Source organism: Coregonus clupeaformis, chromosome 10 (assembly GCF_020615455.1).
Source record: "Coregonus clupeaformis isolate EN_2021a chromosome 10, ASM2061545v1, whole genome shotgun sequence".
NCBI classification, from domain to species: Eukaryota; Metazoa; Chordata; class Actinopteri; order Salmoniformes; family Salmonidae; genus Coregonus; species Coregonus clupeaformis.
In genome coordinates, this window is record NC_059201.1 from 35784351 (window position 1) to 35804628 (window position 20278).

General features: G+C 47.7%; 1 protein-coding gene across 3 annotated transcripts in view; it reads left to right on the forward strand.

Moving 5' to 3' along the window:
* The window catches only part of stab1 (stabilin 1), a 155297-nt gene that overhangs the window by 88234 nt on the left and 46785 nt on the right, over positions 1 to 20278 (forward strand). For all 3 annotated transcript variants that reach the window (XM_041871388.2, XM_045222981.1, XM_045222980.1), the window contains 9 exons: positions 3386 to 3457; positions 4834 to 4953; positions 5129 to 5176; positions 5287 to 5361; positions 12066 to 12197; positions 14942 to 15001; positions 15157 to 15333; positions 15441 to 15521; positions 18777 to 18923. In XM_041871388.2, coding sequence (XP_041727322.2) covers positions 3386 to 3457; positions 4834 to 4953; positions 5129 to 5176; positions 5287 to 5361; positions 12066 to 12197; positions 14942 to 15001; positions 15157 to 15333; positions 15441 to 15521; positions 18777 to 18923 — 912 coding nt within the window. The remainder of the gene's footprint in view (positions 1 to 3385; positions 3458 to 4833; positions 4954 to 5128; positions 5177 to 5286; positions 5362 to 12065; positions 12198 to 14941; positions 15002 to 15156; positions 15334 to 15440; positions 15522 to 18776; positions 18924 to 20278) is intronic.

The following is a 20278-nucleotide window of genomic DNA, read 5'->3' on the forward strand; positions in this document are numbered from 1 at the left end:
GCGACAAAACACTCCTATACATAGGAGAACAGCTCAACCGAGCAAACAGTATACGAAATAGCACAACGCACGACAGTGAAAACAATCACACACAACACCTGACAAACACAACGAGAACTTATAGGACACTAATGACACTAAACGACAACAGGTGTACAATACCAGACCAGACCAAACGAACATAGAAACATACAACGGTGGCAGCTAGTATTCCGGAGACGACGAACGCCGAAGCCTGCCCGAGCAAGGAAGAGAGGCAGCCTCGGCCGAAACCGTGACAACTACGGTTTGCAACTGCACAAGTACAAAGATTGTACATTTTGGAGAAATGTCCTCTGGTCTGATGAAGCAAAAATAGAACTGTTTGGCCATAATGACCATCGTTATGTTTGGAGGAAAAAGGGGGTTTCTTGCAAGCCGAAGAACACCATCCCAACTGTGAAGCACGGGGGTGGCAGCATCATGCTGTGGGGGTGCATTGCTGCAGGAGGGACTGGTACACTTCACAAAATAGATGGCATCATGAGGAAGGAAAATTATGTGGATATATTGAAGCAACATCTCAAGACATCAGTCAGGAAGTTAAAGCTGGATCGCAAATGGGTCTTCCAAATGGACAATGACCCCAAGCATACTTCCAAAGTTGTGGCAAAATGGCTTAAGGACAACAAAGTCAAGGTATTGGAGTGGCCATCACAAAGCCCTGACCTCAATCCTATAGAAAATGTGTGGGCAGAACTGAAAAAGCGTTTGCGAGCAAGGACGCCGACAAACCTGACTCAGTTACACCAGCTCTGTCAGGAGGAATGGGCCAAAATTCACCCAACTTATTGTGGGAAGCTTGTGGAAGGCTACCCAAAACATTTGACCCAAGTTAAACAATTTAAAGGCAATGCTACCAAATACTAATTGAGTGTATGTAAACTTCTGACCCACTGGGAATGTGATGAAAGAAATAAAAGCTGAAATAAATCATTCTCTCTACTATTATTCTGACATTTCACATTCTTAAAATAAAGTGGTGATCCTAACTGACCTAAGACAGGGAATTTTTACTAGGATTAAATGTCAGGAATTGTGAAAAACTGAGTTTAAATGTATTTGGCTAAGGTGTATGTAAACTTCCGACTTCAACTGTACATACGTATGTGTAGAGTATGTGTGCTGGCGTGTGTGTCTGCCTGTGTGTGTGTCTCCTCACAGTCCGCATTGTTCCATCATTTGTATTTTTATCTTCTTCTTTTTTTATCCAACAAATATGAAAATGTATGCGCTCACTAACTGTAAGTCGCTCTGGATAAGAGCGTCTGCTAAATGACTAAAATGTAAATGTAAAAGTCAATCTCTCCTCTACTTTGAGCCATGCATGTGTAATTGATGTTAGCTCTCTGTGTACATTTAAGGGACACCCGTGCTGCTCCGTTCTGGGCCAACTGTAATTAGCCTATGTCACTCTCTGTGGCACTTGACCATATGACTGGGCAGTAGTCCCAAAGATTTTTATAACTTACCAAAGATAGAACATAGCCTGTCATTTCCAATGGGAGCAAATTAATCATAGTGGGCAGAACAAGCAAGGAGGTGGGCAGAGCCAAGGACGAGCTAGTGAGATCCTATTGGCGCGTTCTAAAATGTATTTGCATATTTCCATTAGGGAACGCCTACTGTGTGAAGTGCACCTGTGCAATAACTTAATTCGCCACACTCTTTCTAAACAATGCAATTTATAGAAACTTTGTCAAAGGGTAAAGTCTACAAAACGCAGTCCACTCTGTTTGTTACAGATTCTAGTTTTGTAAACAGAAAACTGTATGGAGATCAAATGTTTCATTGATGAGAAAATTTGCAAAATGTCGGCCAAAATCCATCTCACTCCATTTTCTCCCACTGCCGGCCACTGGGCTTTCACTCATCACCATATTTGGTAGTGAGTGGAAACGGCAACCGGATGCTTAACATTTATACATCTGGTGAAATATCATTATTCTATATGTGGTAGTCCAGGTGCAACAAAACTAGGGCCTGTAGGACCTGCCTTGTTGATAGTGCTGTTAAGAAGGTAGAGCAGCACTTAATTATGGACAGACTTCTCCCCATCTTAGCTACTGTTGCATCAATATGTTTTGACCATGACAGTTTACAATCCAGGGTTACTCCAAGCAGTTTAGTCATCTCAACTTGTTCAATTTCCACATTACTCATTACAAGATTTAGTTGAGGTTTAGTGAATCACTTGTCCCAAATACAATTATTTAAGTTTTTGAAATATTTAATACTTATTACTTGCCACCCATTCTGAAACTAACTGCAGCTCTTTAAGTGTTGCAGTCATTTCAGTTGCTGTAGTAGCTGACGTGTTTTGTGTTGACTCATCAGCGTACATAGACACTGGCTTTACTCAGAACCAAATCATTAGTAAAGATTGAAAAAAAAGTAATGGGCCTAGACAGCTGCCCTGGGGAATTCCTGATTGTACCTGGATTTTGTTGGAGAGGCTTCCATTAAAGAACACCCTCTGTGTTCTGTTAGACAGGTAACTCTTTATCCACAATATAGCAGGGGGTGTAAAGCCATAACACATACGTTTTTCCAGCAGCAGACTATGATCAATAATGTCTAACAAAACAAGCTCCTTCTTCTTATCAATTTCTTTCAGACAATCATCAGTCATTTGTATAAGTGCCGTACATGTTGAGTGCCCTTCCCTGTAAGCGTGCTGAAAGATTTGTTTACTGTGAAATAGCATTGTATCTGGTCAAACACATTTGTTTCCAAAAGTTTACTAAGGGTTGGTAGTAGGCTGATTGGTAAAGGGTGCTTTGCTATTCTTGGGTACCGGAATTACTTTTGCTTCCCTCCAAGTCTGGGGGCACACACTTTCTAGTAGGCTTAAATTGAAGATACGGCAAATAGGAGTGGCAATATAGTCTGCTATTATCCTCAGTAATTTTCCATTCAAGTTGTCAGACACCGGTGGCTTGACATTGTTGATAGACAACAGTATAATTTTCACCTCTTCCACACTCACTTTGCGGAATTCAAAATGACAATTCTTGTCTTTCATAATTTGGTCAGTTATACATGGATGTGTAGGTTCAGAATTTGTTGTTAGCATGTCATGCCTAAGTTTGCTAATCTTGCCAATTAAAAAATCATTAAAGTAATTAAAAAATCATTAAAATATCAGTGGGTTTTGCGATGAATGAGCCATCTGATTCAATGAATGATGGCGCTGAGTTTGTCTTTTTGCCCAAAATGTAATTTAAGGTGCTCCAAAGCTTTTTACTATCATTCCTAATATCATTTATCTTGTTTCATAGGGTAGTTTCTTCTTATTTTTGTTTAGTTTAGTCCCGTGAGTAACAAACTGTGCCACCTGTTTCAGGTTGCCTGTAACTGTTTATCTGGCTACACTGGGAATGGACTGTTCTGCTACCCGTTCAACCCCTGTCGGATTGTGAGTACTGGTTCATAGTGCACTACTTTAGACCAGAGAATGGCACCCTATTCCCTATGTAGTGCACTACTTTAGACCAGAGAATGGCACCCTATTCCCTATGTAGTGCACTACTTTAGACCAGAGAATGGCACCCTATTCCCTATATAGTGCACTACTTTAGACCAGAGAATGGCACCCTATTCCCTATGTAGTGCACTACTTTAGACCAGAGAATGGAACCCTATTCCCTATGTAGTGCACTACTTTAGACCAGAGAATGGCACCCTATTCCCTATGTAGTGCACTACTTTAGACCAGAGAATGGAACCCTATTCCCTATATAGTGCACTACTTTAGACCAGAGAATGGCACCCTATTCCCTATATAGTGCACTACTTTAGACCAGAGAATGGCACCCTATTCCCTATATAGTGCACTACTTTAGACCAGAGAATGGCACCCTATTCCCTATATAGTGCACTACTTTAGACCAGAGAATGGAACCCTATTCCCTATATAGTGCACTACTTTAGACCAGAGAATGGAACCCTATTCCCTATGTAGTGCACTACTTTAGACCAGAGAATGGCACCCTATTCCCTATATAGTGCACTACTTTAGACCAGAGAATGGCACCCTATTCCCTATATAGTGCACTACTTTAGACCAGAGAATGGCACCCTATTCCCTATAGTGCACTACTTTAGACCAGAGAATGGCACCCTATTCCCTATATAGTGCACTACTTTAGACCAGAGAATGGCACCCTATTCCCTATATAGTGCACTACTTTAGACCAGAGAATGGCACCCTATTCCCTATATAGTGCACTACTTTAGACCAGAGAATGGCACCCTATTCCCTATATAGTGCACTACTTTAGACCAGAGAATGGCACCCTATTCCCTATATAGTGCACTACTTTAGACCAGAGAATGGCACCCTATTCCCTATATAGTGCACTACTTTAGACCAGAGAATGGCACCCTATTCCCTATATAGTGCACTACTTTAGACCAGAGAATGGCACCCTATTCCCTATATAGTGCACTACTTTAGACCAGAGAATGGCCCCTATTCCCTATATAGTGCACTACTTTAGACCAGAGAATGGCACCCTATTCCTATATAGTGCACTACTTTGGACCAGAGAATGGCACCCTATTCCCTATATAGTGCACTACTTTAGACCAGAGAATGGCACCCTATTCCCTATATAGTGCACTACTTTAGACCAGATAATGGCACCCTATTCCCTATATAGTGCACTACTTTAGACCAGAGAATGGCACCCTATTCCCTATATAGTGCACTACTTTAGACCAGGGCCCTATAGGGAATAGGGGGCCATTTGGGACACAGCCCTGGTGGTGTATACTCTGTTATGTTTCCAGGACAACGGGGGCTGTGGACGGTACGCCAGGTGTCGTTATGTGGGCAACGGAGAGAGGAACTGCACCTGTCATGGGGGACACATAGGAGACGGCTTTGACTGCCGCGGCAAGACCCGCATGGTGAGTCAGTGGTGTGTGTGTGTGTGTGTGTCTGTGTGTGTGTCTGTGTGTGTGTGTGTGTGTGTGTGTGTGTGTGTGTGTGTGTGTGTGTGTGTGTGTGTGTGTGTGTGTGTGTGTGTGTGTGTGTGTGTGTCTGTGTGTGTCTCTGAATTCATTTTCCAGTGGATATTTGCAGGAGATATTTCGCCAGTCAGATGCTGCGTTGTACCGTCGGATATTGATGGTGAGTCAGTGTGTTGTTGTAGGATGTCTATGGTAATGACATTTCACTTCCCTATGTGATTATTCATGTTCTGCATCTTTCTGATGAGGCTAATGCTTGTGGTTCCCCAGGTGTCTGATGCAAGGAGTCTCTACGGTGATGGGCCCTTCACTACATTCATACCTCCTGCAAACAGCAACTTCTCAGTATGTCAAAGATTATACTTTTTTTTATGTTCATGTGTGTGGGACGGGTCTGCGTATGGGCACGGGTCTGCGTATGTGTGTGGGACGGGTCTGCGTATGTGTGTGGGACGGGTCTGCGTATGTGTGTGGGACGGGTCTGCGTATGGGGACGGGTCTGCGTATGGGGACGGGTCTGCGTATGTGTGTGGGACGGGTCTGCGTATGGGGACGGGTCTGCGTATGGGGACGGGTCTGCGTATGGGGACGGGTCTGCGTATGGGGACGGGACGGGTCTGTGTATGTGTGTGGGACGGGTCTGCGTATGTGTGTGGGACGGGTCTGCGTATGTGTGTGGGACGGGTCTGCATATGTGTGTGGGACAGGTCTGCGTATGGGGACGGGTCTGCGTATGTGTGTGGGACGGGTCTGCGTATGGGGACGGGTCTGCGTATGGGGACGGGACGGGTCTGTGTATGGGGACGGGTCTGCGTATGGGGACGGGTCTGCGTATGTGTGTGGGACGGGTCTGCGTATGTGTGTGGGACGGGTCTGCGTATGTGTGTGGGACGGGTCTGCGTATGGGGACGGGTCTGCGTATGGGGACGGGACGGGTCTGTGTATGGGGACGGGTCTGCGTATGGGGGACGGGTCTGCGTATGTGTGGGACGGGTCTGCGATGGGGACGGGTCTGCGATGGGGACGGGTCTGCGTATGTGTGTGGGGCGGGTCTGCGATGTGGGACGGGTCTGCGTATGGGGGCGGGACGGGTCTGTGTATGGGGGACGGGTCTGCGTATGGGGGACGGGTCTGCGTATGTGTGTGGGACGGGTCTGCGTATGGGGACGGGTCTGCGTATGTGTGTAGGACGGGTCTGCGTATGGGGACGGGTCTGCGTATGGGGACGGGTCTGCGTATGGGGACGGGTCTGCGTATGTGTGTGGGACGGGTCTGCGTATGTGTGTGGGACGGGTCTGCGTATGGGGACGGGTCTGCGTATGGGGACGGGACGGGTCTGTGTATGGGGACGGGTCTGCGTATGGGGACGGGTCTGCGTATGTGTGTGGGACGGGTCTGCGTATGGGGACGGGTCTGCGTATGGGGACGGGTCTGCGTATGTGTGTGGGACGGGTCTGCGTATGGGGACGGGTCTGCGTATGGGGACGGGACGGGTCTGTGTATGGGGACGGGTCTGCGTATGGGGACGGGTCTGCGTATGTGTGTGGGACGGGTCTGCGTATGGGGACGGGTCTGCGTATGTGTGTAGGACGGGTCTGTGTATGGGGACGGGCTGCGAGTTGTGGGACGGGTCTGCGTATGGGGGACGGGTCTGCGTATGGGGACGGGTCTGCGTATGTGTGTGGGACGGGTCTGCGTATGTGTGGGGACGGGTCTGCGTATGGGGACGGGTCTGCGTATGGGGACGGGACGGGTCTGTGTATGGGGACGGGTCTGCGTATGGGGACGGGTCTGCGTATGTGATGTGGGACGGGTCTGCGTATGTGTGTGGGACGGGTCTGCGTATGGGGACGGGTCTGCGTATGTGATGTGGGACGGGTCTGCGTATGGGGACGGGTCTGCGTATGGGGACGGGTCTGCGTATGTGTGTGGGACGGGTCTGTGTATGTGTGGGACGGGTCTGCGTATGTGTCTGCATGCCCCCAAGCCATAAGACTCCTGAACATCTAATCAAATGGCTACCCAGACTATTTGCATTGTCCCCTCCCCTCTTTTACGCTGCTGCTACTCTCTTTATTATCTATGCAGAGTCACTTTAATAACTCTACCTACATGTACATATTACCCCAGTTACCTCGACTAACCGGTGCCCCCGCACATTGACTCTGTACCGGTACCCCCTGTATATAGCCCCCAGCCCATTGACTCTGTACCGGTACCCCCTGTATATAGCCCCCAGCCCATTGACTCTGTACCGGTACCCCCTGTATATAGCCCCCAGCCCATTGACTCTGTACCGGTACCCCCTGTATATAGCCCCCAGCCCATTGACTCTGTACCGGTACCGCCTGTATATAGCCCCCAGCCCATTGACTCGGTACCGGTACCGCCTGTATATAGCCTCCCTGTTGTTATTTTACTGCTGCTCTTTAATTATTTTTTATTTTTATTTTTTAGTAATCTACTTTTTACTTAACACTTATTTTTCTTAAAACTGCATTGTTGGCTATGGGCTTGTAAGTAAGCATTTCACTGTAAGGTCTACACCTGTTGTATTCAGCGCATGTGACAAATACAATTTTGATTTGTTAGGGTGTGTGGATAAGGATGTGGGTTAGTCTCTGTAAACTCTCTCTCTCTCTCCAGATAGAGACGTGGGAGTCACATGGCCGCAGCCTAGACCTGGCCAACTACCACATTGACTCTCTCTCTCTCTCCAGATAGAGACGTGGGAGTCACATGGCCGCAGCCTAGACCTGGCCAACTACCACATTGACTCTCTCTCTCCAGATAGAGACGTGGGAGTCACATGGCCGCAGCCTAGACCTGGCCAACTACCACATTGATCTTCTCTCTCTCTCCAGATAGAGACGTGGGAGTCACATGGCCGCAGCCTAGACCTGGCCAACTACCACATTGACTCTCTCTCTCTCCAGATAGAGACGTGGGAGTCACATGGCCGCAGCCCTAGACCTGGCCAACTACCACATTAACTCTCTCTCTCCAGATAGAGACGTGGGAGTCACATGGCCGCAGCCTAGACCTGGCCAACTACCACATTGACTCTCTCTCTCTCCAGATAGAGACGTGGGAGTCACATGGCCGCAGCCTAGACCTGGCCAACTACCACATTGACTCTCTCTCTCTCTCCAGATAGAGACGTGGGAGTCACATGGCCGCAGCCTAGACCTGGCCAACTACCACATTGACTCTCTCTCTCCAGATAGAGACGTGGGAGTCACATGGCCGCAGCCTAGACCTGGCCAACTACCACATTGACTCTCTCTCTCTCCAGATAGAGACGTGGGAGTCACATGGCCGCAGCCTAGACCTGGCCAACTACCACATTAATCTCTCTCTCTCTCCAGATAGAGACGTGGGAGTCACATGGCCGCAGCCTAGACCTGGCCAACTACCACATTAACTCTCTCTCTCTCTCCAGATAGAGACGTGGGAGTCACATGGCCGCAGCCTAGACCTGGCCAACTACCACATTGACTCTCTCTCTCTCCAGATAGAGACGTGGGAGTCACATGGCCGCAGCCTAGACCTGGCCAACTACCACATTAACTCTCTCTCTCTCCAGATAGAGACGTGGGAGTCACATGGCCGCAGCCTAGACCTGGCCAACTACCACATTGACTCTCTCTCTCTCTCCAGATAGAGACGTGGGAGTCACATGGCCGCAGCCTAGACCTGGCCAACTACCACATTGACTCTCTCTCTCCAGATAGAGACGTGGGAGTCACATGGCCGCAGCCTAGACCTGGCCAACTACCACATTGACTCTCTCTCTCTCCAGATAGAGACGTGGGAGTCACATGGCCGCAGCCTAGACCTGGCCAACTACCACATTGACTCTCTCTCTCTCCAGATAGAGACGTGGGAGTCACATGGCCGCAGCCTAGACCTGGCCAACTACCACATTGACTCTCTCTCTCTCCAGATAGAGACGTGGAGTCACATGGCCGCAGCCTAGACCTGGCCAACTACCACATTGACTCTCTCTCTCTCCAGATAGAGACGTGGGAGTCACATGGCCGCAGCCTAGACCTGGCCAACTACCACATTGACTCTCTCTCTCTCCAGATAGAGACGTGGGAGTCACATGGCCGCAGCCTAGACCTGGCCAACTACCACATTGACTCTCTCTCCAGATAGAGACGTGGGAGTCACATGGCCGCAGCCTAGACCTGGCCAACTACCACATTGACTTCTCTCTCTCCAGATAGAGACGTGGGAGTCACATGGCCGCAGCCTAGACCTGGCCAACTACCACATTAACTCTCTCTCTCTCCAGATAGAGACGTGGGAGTCACATGGCCGCAGCCTAGACCTGGCCAACTACCACATTGACTCTCTCTCTCTCCAGATAGAGACGTGGGAGTCACATGGCCGCAGCCTAGACCTGGCCAACTACCACATTGACTCTCTCTCTCTCCAGATAGAGACGTGGGAGTCACATGGTCGCAGCCTAGACCTGGCCAACTACCACATTGACTCTCTCTCTCTCCAGATAGAGACGTGGGAGTCACATGGCCGCAGCCTAGACCTGGCCAACTACCACATTGACTCTCTCTCTCTCCAGATAGAGACGTGGGAGTCACATGGCCGCAGCCTAGACCTGGCCAACTACCACATTGACTCTCTCTCTCCAGATAGAGACGTGGGAGTCACATGGCCGCAGCCTAGACCTGGCCAACTACCACATTAACTCTCTCTCTCCAGATAGAGACGTGGAGTCACATGGCCGCAGCCTAGACCTGGCCAACTACCACATTAACTCTCTCTCTCTCCAGATAGAGACGTGGGAGTCACATGGCCGCAGCCTAGACCTGGCCAACTACCACATTAACTCTCTCTCTCTCCAGATAGAGACGTGGGAGTCACATGGCCGCAGCCTAGACCTGGCCAACTACCACATTAACTCTCTCTCTCTCCAGATAGAGACGTGGGGAGTCACATGGCACGCAGCCTAGACCTGGCCAACTACCACATTGACTCTCTCTCTCTCCAGATAGAGACGTGGGAGTCACATGGCCGCAGCCTAGACCTGGCCAACTACCACATTAACTCTCTCTCTCTCCAGATAGAGACGTGGGAGTCACATGGCCGCAGCCTAGACCTGGCCAACTACCACATTGACTCTCTCTCTCTCCAGATAGAGACGTGGGAGTCACATGGCCGCAGCCTAGACCTGGCCAACTACCACATTGACTCTCTCTCTCCAGATAGAGACGTGGGAGTCACATGGCCGCAGCCTGAGGACCTGGCCAACTACCACATTGACTCTCTCTCTCCAGATAGAGACGTGGGAGTCACATGGCCGCAGCCTAGACCTGGCCAACTACCACATTAACTCTCTCTCTCTCCAGATAGAGACGTGGGAGTCACATGGCCGCAGCCTAGACCTGGCCAACTACCACATTAACTCTCTCTCTCTCCAGATAGAGACGTGGGAGTCACATGGCCGCAGCCTAGACCTGGCCAACTACCACATTAACTCTCTCTCTCCAGATAGAGACGTGAGTCACATGGCCGCAGCCTAGACCTGGCCAACTACCACATTGACTCTCTCTCTCTCCAGATAGAGACGTGGGAGTCACATGGCCGCAGCCTAGACCTGGCCAACTACCACATTGTGTCCTGTGAGACTCTGATGCTCTCTGACCTGAAGACCACCTCAAAAGCTGTTGCCGTCTCCGGACACCAGCTCACCTTCAGCCTCAAGGAGGTGAGTCCCAAATGGTACCCTATTCCCTTTAGAGTGCACTACTTTGGACTATTTCTGTCTTGGGACAAGGCTTGCTTCTCCAAAGCCTACTTCTCCAAGGCCTACTTCTCCAAGGCCTACTTCTCCTAGGCCTACTTCTCCAAGGCCTACTTCTCCTAGGCCTACTTCTCCTAGGCCTACTTCTCCAAGGCCTACTTCTCCAAGGCCTACTTCTCCTAGGCCTACTTATCCAAGGCCTACTTCTCCTAGGCCTACTTCTCCAAGGCCTACTTCTCCTAGGCCTACTTCTCCTAGGCCTACTTCTCCAAGGCCTACTTCTCCAAGGCCTACTTCTCCAAGGCCTACTTCTCCAAGGCCTACTTCTCCTAGGCCTACTTCTCCAAGGCCTACTTCTCCAAGGCCTACTTCTCCAAGGCCTACTTCTCCAAGGCCTACTTCTCCAAGGCCTACTTCTCCAAGGCCTACTTCTCCAAGGCCTACTTCTCCTAGGCCTACTTCTCCTAGGCTTACTTCTCCAAGGCTTACTAATACTTACAACTTTTGACCAGACTAAAAGAGTTTGGCATCATACAATTTGCGTGCCAGAGGATCAGAGTGTTTCATTCTTAATTTTAGGACCCTTTTAGGTATCAAAAAAATAACTAAAAGTTTTTTGATAAAAGATTGAATTAGTCCTTTACTACTAAAGCCCATAGCAACACATTGAATAACACTTTCATAAATGGCAAAAAAGACAGTTAAAAAATAAATCATAAGGAATAAGGTTTTGAAGTGTCTGTCCTAAATCTAGGAGATAGAGAACAGCTCAGAGAGAACCCCGTCATGTTCGTGAGAGCCTAATCTCTCCATAGAGGGGTCATATTAGTTTATAGGCCAAACCGTTTTCGTGAGAAGACAGATTTCCCCGGGACGTCTCCTGGTCTGACAAACAGCGCTGTAGCTCTGTCACCATCCACTGCAGATGGAAGGCCGACATCGGCGGATTGAGACGCACCCAATGTAAACAACAAATATCTCTAGCTTAAACTGACAGATTTTGATGCCCATTTTTTTTTTATTATGTAAATGTTTTATTGGAACTCTCTTTCCTGTTGGTCTATTAACTAAAACTCCATCCAACCAAAAACAGGCTGAAATTTCAGGCGGTCTTTTCAAACAGCTCTCACACTAAAAGGGCATTTAAAATCATTTTCACAATTTCACAGTATTTTTCCAACCTCATAGTGTGGAAATGTATATAAAACACAGGAAAATCACGTTTTTGACTGCATTGGTACTTTAACTAAGTTTCTCTCTACCCCCCCCGCTCTTTCAGGGTTTTATGTACATTAATGATGACGCTAGGATCGTCTCCAGTGATTTTGTTACAGCTGACGGTGTGATTCACTACATTGACAAGGTCCTCACCCCGTATGTCCTGAAGGATCAAAAGGACGTGCCATCCAAGGTAGGCTATCGCTGCCAAGTAAATATACTGTATGCCAAGTAAATATACTGCATGCCAAGTAAATATACTGCATGCCAGGTAAATATACTGCATGCCAAGTAAATATACTGTATGCCAAGTAAATATACTGAATGCCACTTTGCAGACGCTTTGATCCAAAGCTTTTTTGTTTTGTTTTTTCCAAAGCTACTTACAGACATAGCATGCATACGTTTTCCATATGGGTGGCCTCAGCGGGAATCAAACCCATGATCCTGTCATTGCAAGCGCCATGCTGTACCAACTGATGTCACCCTATTCCCGTACTACGTAGGAGTTAGGGCGCTGCCATTTGGGATGCAATTCACAATTTACTCCCCAAATAAGTTGCATTGATTTGAAAAGCACTCGTGACTAGGGATTCACATTTTCCTCCGGGAATAATTCATATTTATCCCAAGAGTCCCAGGAAATACAGCAAAGCATTTAAAACCAGGATGGTCACTATGTCAGGGTCCTCCCAGATAAGAGGGGAGCTGCGCCACCTTGTTAGCTTGGATGCGCCACTATGTATTTCAGAGAAAATTAAACTGATATTTAGTAATGATAGAGTAGCTATCTGTGATCGCCAATGAAATTGCGAAACAGGACGTTCATATAATTCTGAGCGCCATGTTCCTCAATTAATTCAGCGCATTTCAGCAGTAGGCCAGGCCATCTCGACACGGTCAGGACGCTCGGAGCGCTCAGGCTACGGCGTTCTCGAATCATACAAACTTTGAAAATGGCAAATGACCAAAGTTGCTAAACTTGCTCCTTCAACGAATGACAGAATATCGCCTATATTTGGCAAAATCAAGTTGATGATTATACAGAAAGCTGATCAGCCCATGAGTAACGGGGAGGTGAAGAGTATATCTATTTTTTTTATATCAAGGTATCTTAACGGGGACGAACTCTGTTTTTAAAAACATCCATATCTACTCTCATACCGTTTGTTGATCACACATTCTCTTCCTAAGCTCTATATAGGCAGCAATACGAGACAGCATAAAGAAGCGGGGTAAATGTTATAGTGGTATTTTGATATGCATAGGCGAGATGTGCTTTGATAATGCAACCTATGGATTACAGAATAAAGTTAGGAATTGGGGTTTCAGTGGGATTGGGGCTGGATAGGATAATAGTCTAGGACCGGAGAAGATAAAATGTCCCCTCATGCCTCTGAATTGTTAACAGACTTCATGTCTGTGACAGAGATGTATATGTAGTGAATTGTGCATAGACCTATCCATGTTAATCCCTAGACCTATCACGGTTATCCATGTTAATCCCTAGACCTATCACGGTTATCCATGTTAATCCCTAGACCTATCACGGTTATCCATGTTAGTCCCTAGACCTATCACGGTTATCCATGTTAGTCCCTAGACCTATCACGGTTATCCATGTTAGTCCCTAGACCTATCACGGTTATCCATGTTAGTCCCTAGACCTATCACGGTTATCCATGTTAGTCCCTAGACCTATCACGGTTATCCATGTTAATCCCTAGACCTATCACGGTTATCCATGTTAGTCCCTAGACCTATCACGGTTATCCATGTTAATCCCTAGACCTATCACGGTTATCCATGTTAATCCCTAGACCTATCACGGTTATCCATGTTAATCCCTAGACCTATCACGGTTATCCATGTTAGTCCCTAGACCTATCACGGTTATCCATGTTAGTCCCTAGACCTATCACTGTTATCCATGTTAGTCCCTAGACCTATCACGGTTATCCATGTTAATCCCTAGACCTATCACGGTTATCCATGTTAATCCCTAGACCTATCACGGTTATCCATGTTAATCCCTAGACCTATCACGGTTATCCATGTTAATCCCTAGACCTATCACGGTTACCCATGTTAATCCCTAGACCTATCACGGTTACCCATGTTAATCCCTAGACCTATCACGGTTATCCATGTTAGTCCCTAGACCTATCACGGTTATCCATGTTAGTCCCTAGACCTATCACGGTTATCCATGTTAATCCCTAGACCTATCACGGTTATCCATGTTAGTCCCTAGACCTATCACGGTTATCCATGTTAATCCCTAGACCTATCACGGTTATCCATGTTAATCCCTAGACCTATCACGGTTATCCATGTTAGTCCCTAGACCTATCACGGTTATCCATGTTAATCCCTAGACCTATCACGGTTATCCATGTTAATCCCTAGACCTATCACGGTTATCCATGTTAGTCCCTAGACCTATCACGGTTATCCATGTTAATCCCTAGACCTATCACGGTTATCCATGTTAATCCCCTAGACCTATCACGGTTACCCATGTTAATCCCCTAGACCTATCACGGTTATCCATGTTAATCCCTAGACCTATCACGGTTATCCATGTTAGTCCCTAGACCTATCACGGTTACCCATGTTAATCCCTAGACCTATCACGGTTATCCATGTTAATCCCTAGACCTATCACGGTTATCCATGTTAATCCCTAGACCTATCACGGTTATCCATGTTAATCCCTAGACCTATCACGGTTATCCATGTTAATCCCTAGACCTATCACGGTTATCCATGTTAATCCCTAGACCTATCACGGTTATCCATGTTAATCCCTAGACCTATCACGGTTATCCATGTTAATCCCTAGACCTATCACGGTTATCCATGTTAGTCCCTAGACCTATCACGGTTACCCATGTTAATCCCTACTCGTGACATATTTGTTTTCTTATATTTCAGCTTAATTTCACTCAAGCAGGTGAACTATATGGATACATCAAGTTCAGCAAGCTGGTGCAGGTAAACAACAGTTATGTGGCCGTTGGCTTACTAAATCATGTAGAAAGCTAATACACATTTCCTACCGTATCAATAACTTTAAATACAGCGTGCTTTTTAATGGGGCAAATCTCAAAATGATCAGGGGCATTAACTCTCTTTGTTATTGTTATTAGGATGCCAACATGCTGAGCCTGGTAGAGAGCTCCATCCATCAGCCCCTGACCATGTTGTGGCCGTCTGACGCTGCCCTCAGCTCTCTGTCCGAAGAGAGACAACGCTGGCTGTACAGCCTCGACCACAGGGACAAACTCACCGCCATCATCAAAGCTCACATCATACGCAACATCAAGGTGAGGCTATGGGGTGCATCCCAAATGTTTTTGAATAGTTATTGATGTTGTTTTGATAATAATGTTGGTTTTGATAATAATGATGTTGATCTCTCGTGGTGCTGCAGAAGATGACCTTTACGTCTTTCACTACCTACCGGACGATGCACGGATCAGCCTTCACCTTCAGCTGTAACAAGAAAGTCGTTGTGAGTAGCTACTTCAACCTCATTTACACGTCTCAAATGGCACCCTGTCCCCTATATAGTGCACTACTTTAGACCAGAGAATGGCACCCTATTCCCTATATAGTGCACTACTTTAGACCAGAGAATGGTACCCTATTCCCTATATAGTGCACTACTTTAGACCAGAGAATGGCACCCTATTCCCTATATAGTGCACTACTTTAGACCAGAGAATGGTACCCTATTCCCTATATAGTGCACTACTTTAGACCAGAGAATGGCACCCTATTCCCTATATAGTGCACTACTTTAGACCAGAGAATGGTACCCTATTCCCTATATAGTGCACTACTTTAGACCAGAGAATGGCACCCTATTCCCTATATAGTGCACTACTTTAGACCAGAGAATGGTACCCTATTCCCTATATAGTGCACTACTTTAGACCAGAGAATGGCACCCTATTCCCTATATAGTGCACTACTTTAGACCAGAGAATTGCACCCTATTCCCTATATAGTGCACTACTTTAGACCAGAGAATGGCACCCTGTTCCCTATATAGTGCACTACTTTAGACCAGAGAATGGCACCCTGTTCCCTATATAGTGCACTACATTTGGCCAAAGCCCATAGATGCACTATATAGGGAACATAGTGCCATTTGGGACACACTTTATTTATCCCCAAGGTGCAATTATAGCTGAGGATGAAAGAAAGACAGTTAAGATACAAGGAAGACCATCTGCTCTGAACTACTGGGACTAGGGACTGGAGTAGGGACTGGACTAGGGACTAGGGACTAGGGACTGGACTAGGGACTGGACTAGGGACTAGGGACTGGACTAGGGACTGGACTAGGGACTGCATGTTCCTCTATCCCCAAACTACTGGGACTAGGGACTGGAGTAGGGACTGGACTAGGGACTGGACTAGGGACTGGACTAGGGACTGGACTAGGGACTAGGGACTGGACTAGGGACTGGACTAGGGACTAGGGACTGGACTAGGAACTGGACTAGGGACTGGACTAGGGACTGGACTAGGGACTAGGGACTGGACTAGGGACTGGACTAGGAACTGGACTAGGGACTGGACTAGGGACTGGACTAGGGACTGGACTAGGGACTAGGGACTAGGGACTGGACTAGGGACTGGACTAGGGACTAGGGACTGGACTAGGGACTGGACTAGGGACTGCATGTTCCTCTATCCCCAAACTACTGGGACTAGGGACTGGAGTAGGGACTGGACTAGGGACTGGAGTAGGGACTGGACTAGGGACTGGACTAGGGACTGGACTAGGGACTAGGGACTGGACTAGGGACTGGACTAGGGACTAGGGACTGGACTAGGAACTGGACTAGGGACTGGACTAGGGACTGGACTAGGGACTAGGGACTGGACTAGGGACTGGACTAGGAACTGGACTAGGGACTGGACTAGGGACTGGACTAGGGACTAGGGACTGGACTAGGGACTGGACTAGGAACTGGACTAGGGACTGGAGTAGGGACTGGACTAGGGACTAGGGACTGGACTAGGGACTGGACTAGGGACTAGGGACTGGACTAGGGACTGGACTAGGGACTGCATGTTCCTCTATCCCCAAACTACTGGGACTAGGAACTGCATGTTCCTCTATCCCCAAACTACTGGGACTAGGGACTGCATGTCCCTCTATCCCCAAACTACTGGGACTAGGAACTGCATGTTCCTCTATCCCCAAACTACTGGGACTAGGGACTGCATGTTCCTCTATCCACAAACTACTGGGACTAAGGACTGCATGTTCCTCTATCCCCAAACTACTGGGACTAGGGACTGCATGTTCCTCTATCCACAAACTACTGGGACTAAGGACTGCATGTTCCTCTATCCCCAAACTACTGGGACTAGGGACTGCATGTTCCTCTATCCCCAAACTACTGGGACTAGGGACTGCATGTTCCTCTATCCACAAACTACTGGGACTAGGGACTGCATGTTCCTCTATCCCCAAACTACTGGGACTAGGGACTGCATGTTCCTCTATCCCCAAACTACTGGGACTAGGGACTGCATGTTCCTCTATCCCCAAACTACTGGGACTAGGGACTGCATGTTCCTCTATCCCCAAACTACTGGGACTAGGGACTGCATGTTCCTCTATCCACAAACTACTGGGACTAAGGACTGCATGTTCCTCTATCCACAAACTACTGGGACTAAGGACTGCATGTTCCTCTATCCACAAACTACTGGGACTAGGGACTGGACTAGGGACTAGGGACTGGACTAGGGACTGGACTAGGGACTAGGGACTGGACTAGGGACTGGACTAGGGACTGCATGTTCCTCTATCCCCAAACTACTGGGACTAGGGACTGCATGTTCCTCTATCCCCAAACTACTGGGACTAAGGACTGCATGTTCCTCTATCCACAAACTACTGGGACTAGGGACTGCATGTTCCTCTATCCACAAACTACTGGGACTAGGGACTGCATGTTCCTCTATCCCCAAAATACTGGGACTAGGGACTGCATGTTCCTCTATCCACAAACTACTGGGACTAGGGACTGCATGTTCCTCTATCCACAAACTACTGGGACTAGGGACTGCATGTTCCTCTATCCCCAAACTACTGGGACTAGGGACTGCATGCTACCCAAACTACTGGGACTAGGGACTGCATGTCTCTATCCCCAAACTACTGGGACTAGGGACTGCATGCCTTATCCCCAAACTAGGGACTGGGACTAGGGACTGCATGTTCCTCTATCCACAAACTACTGGGACTAGGGACTGCATGTTCCTCTATCCCAAACTACTGGGACTAAGGAACTGCATGTTCCTCTATCCACAAACTACTGGGACTAGGAACTGCATGTTCCTCTATCCACAAACTACTGGGACTAGGGACTGCATGTTCCTCTATCCACAAACTACTGGGACTAGGGACTGCATGTTCCTCTATCCACAAACTACTGGGACTAGGGACTGCATGTTCCTCTATCCACAAACTACTGGGACTAAGGACTGCATGTTCCTCTATCCCCAAACTACTGGGACTAGGGACTGCATGTTCCTCTATCCCCAAACTACTGGGACTAGGGACTGCATGTTCCTCTATCCCCAATCTCATATTTTCATCTAGCCTCAGCCTGGTTCCAGATCTGTTTGTGTTGTCTTGCCACGAGTGTGACTGACTATAGGAGTTTGGAAGACGGCACAAACGGATCTGGGACCAGGCTAGTTCTCATCTTGTCTATCCCCTTTCTCATGTGTCTGTCAGGGGGACATCATGGTGAACGACAACATGGCAAGGGTCCTGGATCGTTTCATGATGTTTGACGGTGGCGTCGCGTACGGCATCGACCAACTACTGGAACCTCCCGGTCTGGGCGCACACTGTGACGGACTGGAGGACAGGACTTCATATGTAAGAGACTTTAATACCTTCATAATATTATTATTTATTTCTAATATATCTGGAGAGTATATGTGGAAGGTTCTGGTACTCCAGCAGGAGACGTTTCTCCCACAGCATGTGATGTACTGGATGGAGAAATTAGATGGCATGGAAGTGTATGTATGAAAAGGGCTTACCAAGGAAAAACTTCCAGAAGGACTAATTAGATTAATTTATTTTAGCTCACTTTAATCCATTGTTCAGGATGAGTGGGGTTGGCAGGTAGCCAAGCGGTTAAGAGCATTGGGCCGGTTGCTGGTTCGAATCCCCGAACCGACTAGATACTTACTCTGGATAAGAGCGTCTGCTAAATGGCTAAAATGTAAAATGAGTATACAGGTGACTGACATTTCGACGTCAAGCTGACGTCTTCCTCAGTGACCTGACAATTTAACTTGGTTCCAAATTTATAGCCTAGTGGCCTACAGAGACACATCAATGGAACAAAATGACGTGTCTCGTTGCTCAATGGGCAAAATAAAGTAAATAGATAGGGGATATATGAAGGTCTGAAACTGGAGACACAAAGACCAAAAAAATCAAGGCAACAACATTATAGAAACGAGGCAAAACCATTGTTTAGCCCCTTAGGATCCACAGTGTCTAAGGAGTACTGCCCCTTTAGATCCACAGTGTCTAAGGAGTACTGTCCCGTAGGATCCACAGTCTAAGGAGTACTGCCCCTTAGGATCCACAGTGTCTAAGGATTACTGTCCCGTAGGATCCACAGTGTCTAAGGAGTACTGCCCCTTAGGATCCACAGTGTCTAAGGAGTACTGCCCCTTAGGATCCACAGTGTCTAAGGAGTACTGCCCCTTAGGATCCACAGGGTCTAAGGAGTACTGTCCCGTAGGATCCACAGTGTCTAAGGAGTACTGTCCCGTAGGATCCACAGTGTCTAAGGATTACTGTCCCGTAGGATCCACGGTGTCTAAGGAGTACTGTCCCGTAGGATCCACAGTGTCTAAGGAGTACTGCCCCTTAGGATCCACAGGGTCTAAGGAGTACTGCGCCTTAGGATCCACAGTGTCTAAGGATTACTGTCCCGTAGGATCCACAGTGTCTAAGGAGTACTGCCCCTTAGGATCCACAGTGTCTAAGGAGTACTGTCCCGTAGGATCCACAGTGTCTAAGGAGTACTGTCCCGTAGGATCCACAGTGTCTAAGGAGTACTGTCCCGTAGGATCCACAGTGTCTAAGGATTACTGTCCCGTAGGATCCACAGTGTCTAAGGAGTACTGTCCCGTAGGATCCACAGTGTCTAAGGAGTACTGTCCCGTAGGATTCACAGTGTCTAAGGAGTTCTGCCCCGTAGGATCCACAGT